Genomic DNA, 14,207 nt, shown 5'->3' on the forward strand with positions numbered 1-14,207 from the left:
ACGCAGGGACGCCAAAGAGGAGAACCTCAGCTTCCCAGCCCCGCCCTGAGCTGACAGCCTGGTAGATTCCGCTCAAGTCAGCTGTTACCACAGGCTTGCTCTAAGGGGTCACGTGCTTAACTGTTTGCTAGACCGGTGGGTGCTCAGGATAGGTCACCTTTATAATTCAGCTAGACAGGCTGGGCGCCCACACTGCAGGCTGCAGGGCGCAGCGCTAAGAGCAGGAAGTTCCAGAGCCAGGCTGCCCAGGTTCAAGTTCTAGTCGTGCCGCTAACTAGCATGTGACCTCGGGCAACTTAATCTCTCTGTACTTTGGTTTTTCATCTGTAAAGTGAATTAATGACTCTGGGAGATGGGAAGGGACAGGGAAGCCTAGAGTGCTGCAGTCCACGGGGTTGGGAAGAGTTGTTTACAACTTGGTGACTGAACAACAACAACAAAGGTGCTTAGAACAGTGTCTGGCGAGTAATACCCATGGCGTCCGTTAGAGGATCAGCTATGACCAGGACTAACTCGAGGACTGGATGAGTGAGGGCAGGGACACCACCTTGTCATGGGCTGTGGGGACCCTGTTTGCAGCAGGAAGAGGTCAGTGCAGGTCAGAGGGGCTGTGAGGACTGTGCTGCATGGAGGAGAAGGTTAGAGGTTTCAGGCAGGGGAGGGGTCCATGAGGAGAGCCTCTCAACTCGCTTGGAGGGCTGGGCCGGGACTAGGTTTGAGGGAAGTGATATTATCCTGGAGACCCAGTTACTAAAGTCTTAAGCAAGAAATTTTCCTCTTTTCAAGTAGTCACTGAACAAAGAAAACCAGAGCTTCTCCAGGCTGTGCACGGGTCTCCGTCCTGTTGCTTCCACTCTCATTCTGTCTCGGGGTCTGTGGTCATCAGCAGTGGACTGGCCTCAGGGTTGACAGGCTCCACGGGTAGCAGGGTGGCCCTGGGCCTGCTGCTGGGCGGTGGGTGCAGGGAGGTGGGTGGCAGAAATGGGGAGAAGGAAAGAGGGTGCTTCTGAGATAGGGTCCTTCACCCAGCATCTGTTGAACGAGTTGCTCTTTGAGCCTGGCCCCCAGAGGTGGAGGAGAAGTTGCCCTCATCCATGCCCTTCTGCAGGTTGTAATCACAGGGCAATGGGACTGTACCTCTGAAGCAAACAGAGAACCCAGCCAGATTTTATATAACAAAGCCTTCCTCCCCAGGCAGTTTCTCAGCCTTGGCACTGTGGACATTCGGGGCCAGATAGTTTTTTGTTGTGGGGGCCCGTCCTGTGCTCAGCCAACCCCGGCTTGCCCACTACACACCCACTGGTTACCAGCAGCACCTTCCGGGTTGTAGGAATTGGAAATGTCTCCCTCCAGACTCTGCCTAGGGTCCCCTGGGGGCAGAATCACCCCATGAGCTCCGCTGCCCTCGGGTGGAAGAGTCCGCAGAGTGGGACTCACTTGAGCCCTGGAGAGCAGTCCTTGTCCGCCTCCAGTCTGTTCTGCCGGGGGTTACTCTCCCAGCCTCCCTTGGGTGCAGCTGGATGTGGGGGGGATGGATGATCACCTGAACTGTTGTCTCCTGCTCACTGTGGCTTCTCTTTCCTCCCACACGAGGGGCAGGGCTCAGGAAGAAGACTGGTGCACTCTGCAGGGAGGAGCCCACCGCCTGGAAGCCGCCTGGCCCGTCCTGCAGGGAACCAGTGGAGGTCCTGACGGCCTGCGTCTTGGAGCCTCCTGAGAGGCTGCCATGTCCCCTCCTTGGCCAGGAGGCCCCAGGCTGTCCTGCTAAAGCACTCCTGTAGTAGGAGCAGGAATCTGACGAGTTCATTCCTTGGAGCCCCATGCTGCCCTGGCCTTGTGATCGTGGTGACAGGCCCTTGGATTCGAGGCCACCCGAGTCTTCATTGGGTGGGACGCTAAGCACTGGGAGGTGGGCAGTGACAAGGCAGTTAAAGCCACACCCCGGGGAGGCCGGGGGTCAGGAGGTGCACGGCTTGTTTCCCGGGGCCCTTCTCCAGGCCCAGGGGGACCTCACAGCACTTAAATTTGCATAGAGATTCTATCTCAAGCTCACTTTCAAGATGCTTCAGTACATAATCCCATCATGAAATCCTCAGCTTCTGGTGGCAAGAAGACTTTTCTGAAGTGGGAATGACAGCTGGGGGAAGGGCTTGAAGGAGCACTCCGGCCCCTGGGTAGTTGGGGAGCATCCAGGGGGCCACCCACAGCCTGAGGCATGAGGTGAGGGCAGGGGGTGAGCAGGACTGGGGCCGGCCTGGCTCTGGGCTGTGTCCCCCTGGCTCCATAGCAGAAGCAGGGAAGTCTCAACACACAGGAGACCTGCCTCAGAGGCTGTCTCTGCCTCATCTCGGGGCCTGCCTCTAGGATGCAGCAAGCAGAATCCCTGCACCCTGAGCAACCAACAGCTCCTAGACGGAAGGAGTGTCTCCCTGGAGGGGCCTGGCGCTTCCCACCAGTCCAGCCTCTGTGTCATGCCAAGCCCTGGATTTCTGCGGAGCAGAGCGTATGGATGAGTTTGCACTTGGGGGGCTTGGGATCCAGCCCCAGCTCTGCTTCAGGCAGTGGGTCAACCATGATGGCCCCCTTCCTGTCTCCTGTGCCTTCACGTCCCTCTACGTGAAACGGCAGCAGAGAAGCCAAGTGCCTGTTAGTGCCCGGCCTCCGCGGGACTGCTGGCTGACAGCTCCTCTGTGGGCAAAGACGGGCCTCAGGAGGCAGAGTGGACTTGGCTGTCATCAGCTCTTGTCCCTGTCCCTTGCTACCCATGTCCTTATTGTGGGAGGAGGTGCCCTCAGCATAATGGTCTAGTCCATTCTTCCCAGAGGTGCTCTGGGGACCAGCCTGGGAATCAATAGGGGTGTTGGTTTAAATGTTTCAACGCAGACCCACCTGATCAGCTCCCCGGGACTGTTTCCCACAGGCCCCCCAGGAACTTTGCGGGCTCACTGAAGCCTGAGAAGACCACCCCGGCAGCACAGAGGGTGTCCCACACGATTCGGTTCCCCTTGCCTCTCCCCGTCTCCCTTTCCACCAGGAAGTAGGGCATGTTTCCTTCCAGGGCAGCTGCTCTGGGGAGGCCTAGGCTGCTTGACTGGCCAAGTACGACGTGGTGTCTGCCTCCTGCCTTCCTTCCCACAGGTGGGAAACCAGGGGAGCTTGGAGGGAAGGCTTCTGCCTTTCTCTGGCTTTAGACAGGCAAGATGTAGCGCTCCATCCTGGCTTGCTGCTGGGCCCCAGGTGGGGTCCCTGCTCTGTGCTTCAGGCCCAAGCAATCTGACCCTTGAGCAGACCCTGGAAGGGTGCTGAGAGCCCCTGAGATGTTGGTACCGAGTGCCTCATGGGCAGAACCTATGGTTCCCAGTGTTCCTGACTCTGCCTTACTGCCATCACTTTCCTGTTTTCTTCAGCTTTGAGCCAAGAATTTTGTTCTCGCTTCCTGCCTTTTAACCTTTGGCAGTCTCCAGCGCTGTGTCCTGGGGGCTGAGCTGTACCGTGGGCCCTTGGAGCTCTGGCCTGGCCACTGTCCACACAGCCAAGATGGAGCCCAGGCCTCCCGACCCATTCACATGGGGCTCTACAGGGAGTTGAGGGATCTGCCCTTGGCCAGTTGCCAAGGGTATGAATTGGCGGGGTGGAAGAGAGAAGGGCCCTTTCAAGTGGGGGTTTTATAGCTCCCACCATTGGGATTCCCATTGAATGACATTCCCGCAGCATCCTCCCCGTGGCAGCTGCCATTCTTTAAGACTCCTCAGAGCAAGAGACTAGTCCTGCCAGCCCCACTGTGCATTAGCGCCACTGCACAAACCCCATGTGAGGCGGAGGCCCACCAGAGCCGCCCCTGCCCCTCCACACCTGTGCTCTCAGGAAGCCTCCAGTGCCATCTGTGAGAAACTTGGGCCCCTTGGGCAGGGGGACTACTGAAAATGCTGTTTATCATGGGAAGTTACGCTGCCCAGTTCCTCAAGGAGCACAGCCATGCTCTGGCTCCCCTCTGTTAGCTCATGGAAAAGAGGACGCTGGCCATTTTGGGGAGGACCCCAGGGCCGAAGCATGGAGAGACCCCCCCAACCCCTACCCTTGCCCAGGCTGGCTCCTGCGTTTTGTTTCAAGAGTCTGGCAGCCTTCAGACCCCAGGGCCTGGAGACCCCACTGTTAGAGAGCCTGCCTACTTTTTCCTGGAGAAAACAAGCTGAAGGGCGCTGGGAATGGAAGGAGCGAGCGCTCTGTCTTTGGCCAGAGCCCTAGCCCTGCCTCCACTCTCGTTCCCGCCTGTGGTCTCCATAGCGATGCCGAGAGGGCTGACAAGCTCAGTGACCAGCGGTATAACCGACAACGTGAGTTCAATAGCCATAGAGACCAGGCAGGAGCTGGGGGCCGGCCCCCGCCCTCGCCAGACGCGGAGGAGGTCAGCTCCTCCAGACCTTTTCCTTCCCTCAAACCCACGTTGAGTTCCTAGGGTGCTAAGGACCAGGTGATGATGGGCCTGTTCCCTCCATCCAGGGGTCCGTCTGCCGAGGTCCACTTCTCTGGTTTCAAAGATGTGCAAAACACGGTTTAAGAAAACCATGTTCGATTCTCAACCTTTGTGCTATCCGAATAAAGCATAGGTTTTCCCCATATGTGCCTCTATCCCGTAAATCCTATAGGAAACCGGCTGGGCGGATCAAAGTTCCCCTCCGTCCCGAGTGTCTAGCTGCCGCGCATGCGCGAGCGGGGCGGCAGAACGCGCTCTTTCGCGGCGGCAGGGTCCTGCTGCGCATGCTCGGAGTCCCCTGCCCGGCCGTGACAGGTACCCAGCGGAGCATCCGCAGCTCTGACCCGCATCCCGCACCTGGCCATGACGGCGCACTCCTTCGCCCTCCCGGTCGTCATCTTCACCACGTTCTGGGGCCTCATCGGCATCGCTGGGCCCTGGTTCGTACCCAAAGGACCCAATCGCGGGTAAGGATCGCGCGCGGCCCAGCCTCCCTGGGGACCCCTCTGCGCCTGGGCCCACCCCTCCTCCGGCGCGAGGCGGCAGCAGGGCAGCGGGCACTGGTCCCGGCGCGCGGCGCCCCAGTCCTCCTCCCGGGTCCGCGCTGGGCCGCGTACAACCGGGAACAGGCGGGCTGTCGGGTCCAAAGGGCAGAGAAGGTCGTGCTGTCGAAAGGAGGAGACAGCCAAGCCCGCGCCGCCCCCTGCCCCCGCGCCTGGGAAGGTAAAGTCTGGTGAGCCACTGATGCAGCTTGTCCATTCCTGCCCAGCTGTGACCTTGAGCGTCCCTCACCCCTTCAAGCCTCACTTTCTTCTTGGGTCACTGGGGGTGATGATGACTCCTGCCTTTTAAGGCTGCTCTGAGGATTACACAAAATAATGTATATAAAACTGTTAGTTGTGCATGGCACATGCTGTATGGAATAATTTTTAGCCAGTGTCAATATTTCTTGGGGGCTCCCAGCAGGTTTCTATACCTGTTGCACCACTCACGGGTTTTTGCTTCATAGTCTCTTCAGCAGTGATGGGCCCTCACCCTTTGATGACAAGTTCCTCAAGGTGGAAGACTGCCTTTTCACCACTGTAGACCCCAGTGCCCAGCTCGGGACTGGCCCATGGTGCTTGGTAATGTTGAGAGAATGGATCAGATGCTGATGTGTCTGGCACCAACCTCAAGCAGAGGTCATAGGGCCTGGTTTGGGTTAGGGTTAGCCTCAGCCTGAGGCTGCATATGGATGTTGCCTCTGTTTTTCAAGATTCTCAGGGCTGAGGTCCCATGGCCTCACCTTGTAAACCGTTTTAGTGCATCAACTCTCCTACACACTGGTGAGTTTTTTCTTCTAACTGAAGTCTCTCCTGCTGCATTTAAAGCCTCTGTTTCCAGTCTTGGAGTGGGACTCAAGGCAAAAAGTCCCTATTCTCAGTGTAACTGCTTACTCTGCCTCAGAGATGACCCTTGGTCTCCTTGCTTCTTGCTCTGTCTTCTGTCTTCCTTCCCTTTGCCCAGTGAATTTTGGATCCCGGAGACCACTCCACGGTGGGTGGCTGCAAATGCAGCTGTGTGCAGTGTTGTTCTCCAACATGACTCCTCTACGATGGAGAAACAGTGGGTGATGGAGAAGGGAGATATGTGAAGGGAAAGATTGATAATGTAAGTTGGATGTGGTCGAGGTTGGCTTCCCCAAGAGGTGACACTTAGAGTTTTTCTTTTCCATCTAGCAATTCTTACCCAAGTAGATCTCAGCCTCCTTGTGTTCAGGTGGCATCAAGAAGGCCAGAGGGAAAGGGGTTGGCACCAGGAGCTCTTTCTCTGGCCTTGGCCTTGGCCAGGCCAGATGGAGGGTGCTGCTTCCATCCATCCTGACCTGACATCCTCTTCCATTGCAGAGTGATCATCACTATGCTGGTGGCCACTGCTGTCTGCTGTTACCTCTTGTAAGTACTGCTCTCCCAGCTCCTAGTCCGCGGGGGCCCTTGTCCTCCCTTCTTTCCTCCTCTCCCAGCCCTGCTCTCGCCTCTGTCCTGGTACCGACACATTCAGCTCTTGAAAGGCTGAGTCTGTAAACCACAGAAGAAGAGGGGTTTGGAGTAGCAAAGAGAGTGACGGGCTGGGAGTTATGAACTCTGGGTTCTGGTTCTGAGTGTATCATCTGGACAAGCTCTGCCATGTCCATGGGCTGCAGTTGTCTAATCTGTGACACGAGTGAGTGGGGCCCACTCGGTGCCTGTTGTCCCCGATGGGCATCAGAATCCCCTGGAGAGATTGTAAAACATAGGTTTCAGGGTTCCACCTTGGACTCACTACATCATAGTTCTCACAGTCTGCACGTGGGAATCTGTATTTTTATTTAAAATTTATTTATTTGTCTGCATCAGGTCTTAGTTGCAGCACACAGGGTCTTTTGTTATGGCATGAGGGGATTAGTTGCCCCACATGTGGGATCTTAGTTCCCCAACCAGGGATTGAACTCACATCCCTAGCACTGGAAGGCAGATTCTTAACCAGTGGACCACTGGGGAAGTCCCTCCAGGAATCTGTACTTTTAATGCATGCCCCTGAGTGCTTGTGATGCTGACTATTTAGAACCACTGGATGAACAGTGGTCTTCAAACTTGGCAAAGTCAGTACATATAGAATACTGTCCTATATTCCAAGTCCTGGGATACAGAACACATACCAAGAGATGGGAGTGCCTGGACCATGTGAGGGGGTCAATTTCCACATCAGTAGGGTCTAGGTGTTCTCTTTCTGTAAGTGCCTTTCATGGTAGCCCCTCCCCTTTTACAAAAGAGACACTCCACCGTTGCTCCCCAGTTCTATGTCAGCCTGCTCCATGTTTAAATCTCCCTGGCTGCCAAACTGACGAATAAGTCCAAGCTCTGGTTTTGAGGGAGGCCTCTCTCATGAGCAGTTGGTGGTGGCGGTTTACTCGCTCAGTGGTGTCGGACTCTTGCGACCCCATGGACTTAGCCCACCAGGCTCCTCTGTCCATGGGATTCTCCAGGTAGTTAAGCCATCTTAAGTCAGAATGGCTTCCCTCTGTGCCCCTGGGGGCCGTCTTACCTCTTCTCTAACACCCTGAGTCCAGCCCCAACACAGGGATCTTATAAATCTACAAAACAAGTCACCAAACCTAAACCCAAACCCACGTGCCCTGACTGAGCCCCGGAGCTGGCTGCAGTGCGGATGTCTCCAAGGGACCCTTCCCTCTCTGGAAGCCAGACCATCCATGCGCTGGGTGGGTCATGTGACCACTGGCGTGACGCACAGTGGAGTTCCCGGTGCCCTGGGCTCACCCGCGCTGTGCTGTCCCTGGCAGCTGGCTCATTGCCATCTTGGCTCAGCTGAATCCCCTGTTCGGGCCCCAGCTGAAGAATGAGACCATCTGGTACGTTCGCTTCCTGTGGGAGTAACCGTCGCCTCAGCGGCCCCAGGTACTGCTGGGCAGGCGGGTGGGCGGGCAGGCAGGGGTGGGGAGGACAAGTCAGGCAGGGTTGCAGGACTTTGCGTGTGGACAAAGGCTGTCATTTATTAAGAAGAACAAGCCCCTGAGCATCTGCTCCGCGCCCCGCACCCCGCCAACCCCACGCTGTGCTGGGCAGCACAGACAGAAGATCAGGGTCCTGGGGGGAGCACGTGGGCCCAGCCTCACTTGTGGGTTTGCAGACCCCCGAGGAGGCAGCAGAATCTGTTGGGAGGGCAGGCTCAGGGGTCGTGGTGAACCCCGCTCCCCAAGGCGGGGCTGGGGGACGGGGTCTCCACCGCGAGGCCGTGACGCTGTCACGTGATGTGCTTTCAGGTGCCCCCGCTGTCCGGATGACCGTGGCTCCACTGTCCCTGATGACTCTTTTGTCACCGTCCCCCGTCTCCGTCCCCCTAGCTGTGTCTGGTCCCTCTGGGCCCCCTCCCCTAAGGCCTGCCGGGTTCTGGAAAGTCCCGCCTTCCCCAGCTCAGGAAGGCCGGGCTCAGAGCCAGCCAGAGCAGCCGATGTCCAGCCCTCAAGTTCCCTCTGCCCGCTCCTCCCTGAGTAGGTCCTGGCCGGGAGCTGACTAGGGTGGGGGCTGCCTTGTACTACAAGGGGGAGCCCAAGGCCGGCCAGGCGTCCTGGGGAGGAGCGCTTGGAGCCAAGATGCTCCGAGGCTGGAGAGGAAGCCCTGGGGAGGAGGCCGGGTCCTGCACCGCCGGGTTCTGTGATCCTGGACCATCTGCCCGCGTGAGTTCCTCACCTGTGAGATGGCCGTGGCAAAGGCCCCTCTTGGGAGTTCTCCTTTGATTTTCTGACATGCTTTGATGTGAAATTTCTGGAAATGTTGACATAACGGACAAACATTAACACACAAAAAGCACCACAGTAATTTGGATCAAGATTGGAAAGCTGTATGTTCAGCATCCTTTATCCTCTGAGTCACTCAAAGGGGCTTGCTCAGGAAGTAGCATCTTCTCTGCATGTCCTTTCCCCGCTTCCTCCCCGACCTGGGCCTCCCTGTCTGGGGATCAGGCTCCCTCCCTTTCCCAGGGCTCAGCCTGAAGCAGCTACCCCCGCACCCCAGGCCTAGACTCCCTGTGAGAGGATTTCTGAGCCCCTCGAGGTCGCCTGGATGGAGGGAGGGTGAAGACAGACAGTTGTGAGTGAGGTGTGGGCGGTGCCGTGGGCCCTGAGGACTGTCCCCAGTGTGGGCTGGGGAACCCTTGGCCTGGTGAGGACCGGAGGCAGAGCTTGCGGGCATCGGACCAGAGGGAGCCTGAGGCCCCAGCCCATGTGCTCACTTCCCCCAGCAGAGTTGGGGCAGACACCTGACAGTCCCAGAGCTGACTCACTGTGCTGCCTCCCCGGGGTGGGGGAAACCAGTCTCTTGTATTTATTGACTATTTATTTGATTGGCATTTTGTTCAGCGGGCATCTGTTTTGGCGTGGTGGCAGAACATGGTACATCTCCCCTGGATTTCTTGGCTCTGGGCTTGGCCTGTTGCTCAGATGGGGGCCTCCCTTTGACATTCCTCCACCCCCTTTCCAGCTCTCTTGCTGTGCTGAGCTCTGTGGCCCCCTTGGAGTGGGGTGCTGAGTCTTGCGGCCATATCTAGTGACTAATGAATGAAAGGTGGGGAAACTCCTGTCTAGGGGCAAACTCCTGGCTGAGGCCAAGTTTGCTGCCTGCCGCACCCCTGCCCACCCAATTCCCGGTTCCTCGGTGGGTGGATTTGAGGGGCAGGAAAGGGGCCTGGCAGCTGCTTGGAGCTGCAACCCTGGAGTATGGACATCAAGGACTACGTTTTCCTGAGACCTGAGAGTGAGTACAGCTTCCCGGATTCTGCCCAGAACCAGGCCTGGCAGGAGGAGGAAAACGGAGGACTTGTTCAAGTGGAACCTTTGCCCACCTCCCAGCTGTGATTACAGAGAGTGCACGGCCTCTGGGGCTCTGCAATAAAGCCTGTCCCCAAATTGCGGAGCATGGCCTGCTCTTTCCTAAGTGTTCCTAAATATCCGTGGTTCCCTGCACAGGGGAGGGTGATGGAATGAGCAGAGAGGGGAGCTCCTGGGAGGAGCAGCTGGGAAGCTAGGGATGGGGTGCGTGGAGAAGGGACTGGGAGAAGCGAGGAGCCTGGATTCATCCAAAGCAAATGTGGAGCCATGAAAGGGATGGGGGGCGTGGGATGTGACCCCACTAGGCTTCTAGGATGATCTCTGCTCTGGGCGTAATGGGCCCCAGATGAGAGTGGTGGGGAGGATGGGGCCCCATGAATGGGTGAAGGGCTAGTTAGGAGCTCAAGGGGCCCAGCGAGGGCTGTGGGAGGAGGGATGAGGCAGGATGCACCCTGCAGGGAGCCGTGGACGAAGGGGTGCCCAGGACCTGGTGGCTGGAACCTTTCAGCAACAGACCACAGAGGAGAAGTGATGACCTGGGGCATCCTGTATGTCCTCGTGAGCCCAGTCTCCCCATGGAGATGCCCAGCAAATGGTTGGATGCTTGGGTTTGGAGATCAGGATGAAGCTGTGGCCTGAAGACCTGAGATGTGTGTGTGTCTGTCCCTGAGTTCTCGCTGAACTGGGCAGTGGCCTCTGTCCCGGGGAGCCCCCACCCCTGACTCTCCCAGGGCAGGCAGACCCCTCCCAGCAGGCTGCCTCCCCTCCCCTCCCTTCCTTCCTGCCTTTGCAGCCATTCAAGGAGAGCGAGCTTGGGACACCCTCCCAGGGTCTGTGCCCACTTTGTGTGGATGCTGCTGCTCTCAAAGCTCGCACCCCACCTCAGTGCAGGGACGAGGGGGGACCACAGGGCGAGCAGGTTTTGTCAGAAATAAACACAATCAGACATTAGTTAAAGCCGTGAAAGCACGTTTTATTCTGTAACAACTGACAGGGAAATGAGAACACTGCGGGGTCTGGGCATTTTGGCAGGAAGGTGAAGGCAGAGGGGAGGTGTGGACAGGGCCCAAGCAGAGCCAGGAGTGAAAAGTCACGAAGGGTTGGTAGGCACAAGTGCAGCTAGGCCACTGAGACCGGGACACGGGCCTGGGCCTTCCTGAGTTCATCTCAGGAGGGTTCTTAAGAGCCGCCCCTGGGCTGCAGGAGATACATCTCTCTCCCAGAGGGACCGAGGAGGATCCACGACCATGAATGCGCTAAGAAAGGGTGGAGGGGTGGGGATCAGAGGCCCGGGGTTGGGCACTGGCTAGAACAGACAGTATATTCTAACAGTACATCCTTCTGACGGCCCAGAGCTTGGTCAGACAGGAACCCGACGTGGCCGGGTTGTCCCAGGGATGCGGCTTAGGCAGCCAGAAGCCAAGCCAGGTTGGTCGAGTCTCCTAGTGCCGGGTGTGGATGGGCTTGTTGTTTGTTTCAAGCAGGAAGTACTCTCCTACCCACCTTCCCTTGCCAAGTGGGATGGGAATCAGTAAATGACTTCCTCTGACACAGACACTCACTACATGAAGCAAACGATCCCTGAAGATGGGCACTGGGCAAGGGTGGGACGCCCCCGCCCGCCCCTAGTGTCATAGTGGGAAGCTTAGCTCAGCTGCACGCACAGAGGCTGGCCAGCAGAGGGCGGTGCTGCCCAAAGAATGGAGACCTCAGACCGGATTATGCTGTCACTGGGGGTACAACTGCTTTGCACTGATGTTGGAGGGTGCGGCAGTTGTAGGGAATGGGGAAGATTTTCCAGATGGTACTGGAGCATGGATGAAATGTCACTGAACGATATGTAACTGCAACATCCAGGTATTTCTGGGGAAATCCAAAGGGCAGAGAACTAAGGGACCTTGACAACTGGATGCTCCTGTAAGGCCCGGCTTCCTAATGATCTTCCGTGACTTATCCCCACCTCAACATCCTGAGACCTGGCACATTCCAGTCTACGGTAGGGACACCCATTGGCCCAATGGGGAGGATGGAGGTGTCTGTTACTGCAGGCTGCAGGGCCACCCTCCCTGCTGAAACACCTAGAGCAAGGCCTGTGATGAGGGCCTTTGGGTTGCTTTGAACAAAAAATCAGTGTGCAGATAACACTGGGAATGCGAAGAGCAGAGAAATCAAGTGGGGGTGATCACTGTCCGCTCCTGAGAACCTCCAAGGTCATGTGCGGGGCATGATCTTTGTTTATACGCCTTGGGGTTTCCAGGAATGGAGTCAGTTGGCAGCCACTGCAGTTCTGCTTGACTCGGAGCCAGAAGGGTGAGGGCTGGTGACCAAAGTCTGCGCTAGCTCAGCCCACGCTCTGTGTAATGAACCTGGATGAGAATCACCCAGAACAGACAGGCCCATAGAATGCTGGGACTAAAGCCAGGCCCATCTTGACAGGGTCTCCAGGGCTGGAGCGAGGATCCCAGACTTTTAATCCCAGAACTCTGGGTTGTTCTTAGGCAGGCCCACACAGGTCTTAGGACACGAGTTTTGGAATCATGCAGTGGTATTTCTGTGCTGAGACATAAAGAGCCAGAGCTCCGTGGAGCCCCTGGAAATGCCATCTAGCAGTTTCAGGAACACCAAAGCCTTCGGGGATTACGGGGTGTCTGAGTGGACTCTAATCCCAGTGCCACGTGGTCCAGCAGAGGCCAGGTGAGGGACGGGGTGTCACACAAGCCCAGCTGAACTTTGGCTCACCTTGCAGGCATCTGCTCCGAAAAGGGTTGGGGTGGATATTCTTAGAAACCCATACAGCCCCCACCTCAGCTCCCTGATCTGGGGATTAAGGGCTGTGATGGCAGCAAGGCTTTCCCTTTGCAGTAAAGGTCAGCCTTTCCTCCCCTGACAAAGACCCGGGAGACATCAATGAGTGATCCTCTGTGCCTGACCACTCCCAGTCTAGTACAACGGGAGCATGGGGCCACAAGGACTGTTGCCAAAGTCTGGGCTCCCTGTCCCCCAATGCCGAATAGAAACATGGAGACAGAGTTTGGAGGAAATTGAAAAGAGTAGCTTTATTATTTTTTGCCAGGCAAAAGGGATGCATAACAGGCTAGCGCCTGAAGAGCTGTGTCCCCCTGTCTTAGGAGTAGGGAAGAAGATTTATATCCTCTTGAAGGTCTTGCATTTTTTTTTTCTTCCTTTTGCAAAGTTTCAGAGTGACTACAGCTGGCATCAGGCAACTCAATAGCTGGGTCTGGTGTCCCTGAAGTTATTGGCCTGTGACCTTCTTTCTGAAATGCAGGGTGCTACAAGAGGATATATGGGGGGAGAAGAATGCCAGGTGCAGGGTATAACCTGCACCCTGAAGATTTTTGGTTTTATGGAGTCAGAGAGTAATTAGCTTGGTGAAGGACAAGGCCAGCTACAAGTGTCTGTTAGTGGTAACAGCTAAAGAATACCCAAGGTTGTTTAACTTTTGTAGGCCTGTTTGGCCGGTATGTGCCAAAGGCTGTTCACTCATTTCTGGTTTTGTGGCAACAGGATCATGGCATAGCCTGCAGCCTTCACCCGTGCTGATACCAGGGGTAACAGCTGTGCTCTTGGTCTGGAGCAATTGATTCAGCAAACAAGTTTTTCTCTTTTTTTCTGTCTGCTCAGCCTCCCAGAGGCCATTCACCTTGACTGAGCTGCAGGAACTGGGCTGCCTGAGTTCAAAGTCCAGCTTCTCCAGTAATTAGTTGAGTGAAAGTTACTTAATCTTTCTGAGCTTCGGTTTTATCACCCAGTTGGAATGATACCACTAGTGCCTGCCTTGTAGAGGTTCTGAGTGAAGAGTGAAGTCGCTCAGTCGTGTCCGACTCTGCGACCCCATGGACAGTAGCCTACCAGGCTCTGCCGTCCATGGGATTCTCCAGGCAAGAATACTGGAGTGGGCTGCCATTTCCTTCTCCAGGGGATCTTCCCAACCCAGGGATCGAACCCCGGTCTCCTGCATTGCAGACAGATGCTTTACCGTCTGAGCCACCAGGGAAGCCCTGTAGAGGTTGTGACTGTGTGATAAATGGGTTAATAGTGCCTGCCTCCTCAATAAATGCCATCAACCAATCACCTGACTTTTACATAGTAACTCTATTTTCATGGTTCCCTTCATTCTGCCAGGATCTCAGCCTCCTTCACCTTTTCTTATTCCCATCACAGACTCTACACCGATCCACCTTGTGGAGCAGAAAGTGGCAAGCACCCTGAGAGCTTTGATGTGTGAGATAGAACCTGGGAAATACATGCCACAAAAAATACCCAGAGCTTGTTTACGCAGTTGTATTTCTGTGCTTTGCATTAAATGTTCTTAACGTAGTCTATAAATGTACTGTCCTCTTGATAAAACAC

The 14,207-nt window shown here is 56.1% G+C and overlaps 4 protein-coding genes across 5 annotated transcripts in view; 3 read left to right on the plus strand and 1 right to left on the minus strand.

Annotated features, from left to right (window-relative positions):
- The window catches only part of ZNF862 (zinc finger protein 862), a 32,970-nt gene extending 28,353 nt beyond the window's left edge, over nt 1-4,617 (plus strand). The window contains exon 8 of one of the 2 annotated variants that reach the window (XM_061415110.1): nt 1,600-4,617. In XM_061415110.1, coding sequence (XP_061271094.1) covers nt 1,600-1,781 — 182 coding nt within the window. In that variant the 3' untranslated portion in view covers nt 1,782-4,617. Of the gene's footprint in view, nt 1-1,593 lie in introns of both variants that reach the window. The other variant, XM_061415108.1, reaches the window with a different exon arrangement.
- RARRES2 (retinoic acid receptor responder 2) overlaps nt 1-14,207 on the minus strand; it is an 86,232-nt gene that overhangs the window by 42,626 nt on the left and 29,399 nt on the right. The gene's annotated exons all lie outside the window — the stretch shown is intronic.
- Nucleotides 4,720-9,918, plus strand: ATP6V0E2 (ATPase H+ transporting V0 subunit e2). The gene is made up of 4 exons (XM_061415129.1): nt 4,720-4,941; nt 6,361-6,408; nt 7,794-7,908; nt 8,274-9,918. Exons 1-3 carry the CDS (start codon nt 4,838-4,840, stop codon nt 7,885-7,887), a joined length of 246 nt encoding a protein of 81 aa, XP_061271113.1. The 5' UTR covers nt 4,720-4,837; the 3' UTR covers nt 7,888-7,908; nt 8,274-9,918.
- Nucleotides 10,007-14,207, plus strand: part of LRRC61 (leucine rich repeat containing 61) — a 29,979-nt gene continuing 25,778 nt past the window's right edge. The window contains exon 1 of the mRNA XM_061415121.1: nt 10,007-11,832. The gene's annotated coding sequence lies outside the window, so the exon portion shown is untranslated. The remainder of the gene's footprint in view (nt 11,833-14,207) is intronic.

This window comes from Bos javanicus, chromosome 4, assembly GCF_032452875.1.
Source record: "Bos javanicus breed banteng chromosome 4, ARS-OSU_banteng_1.0, whole genome shotgun sequence".
NCBI lineage: Eukaryota > Metazoa > Chordata > Mammalia > Artiodactyla > Bovidae > Bos > Bos javanicus.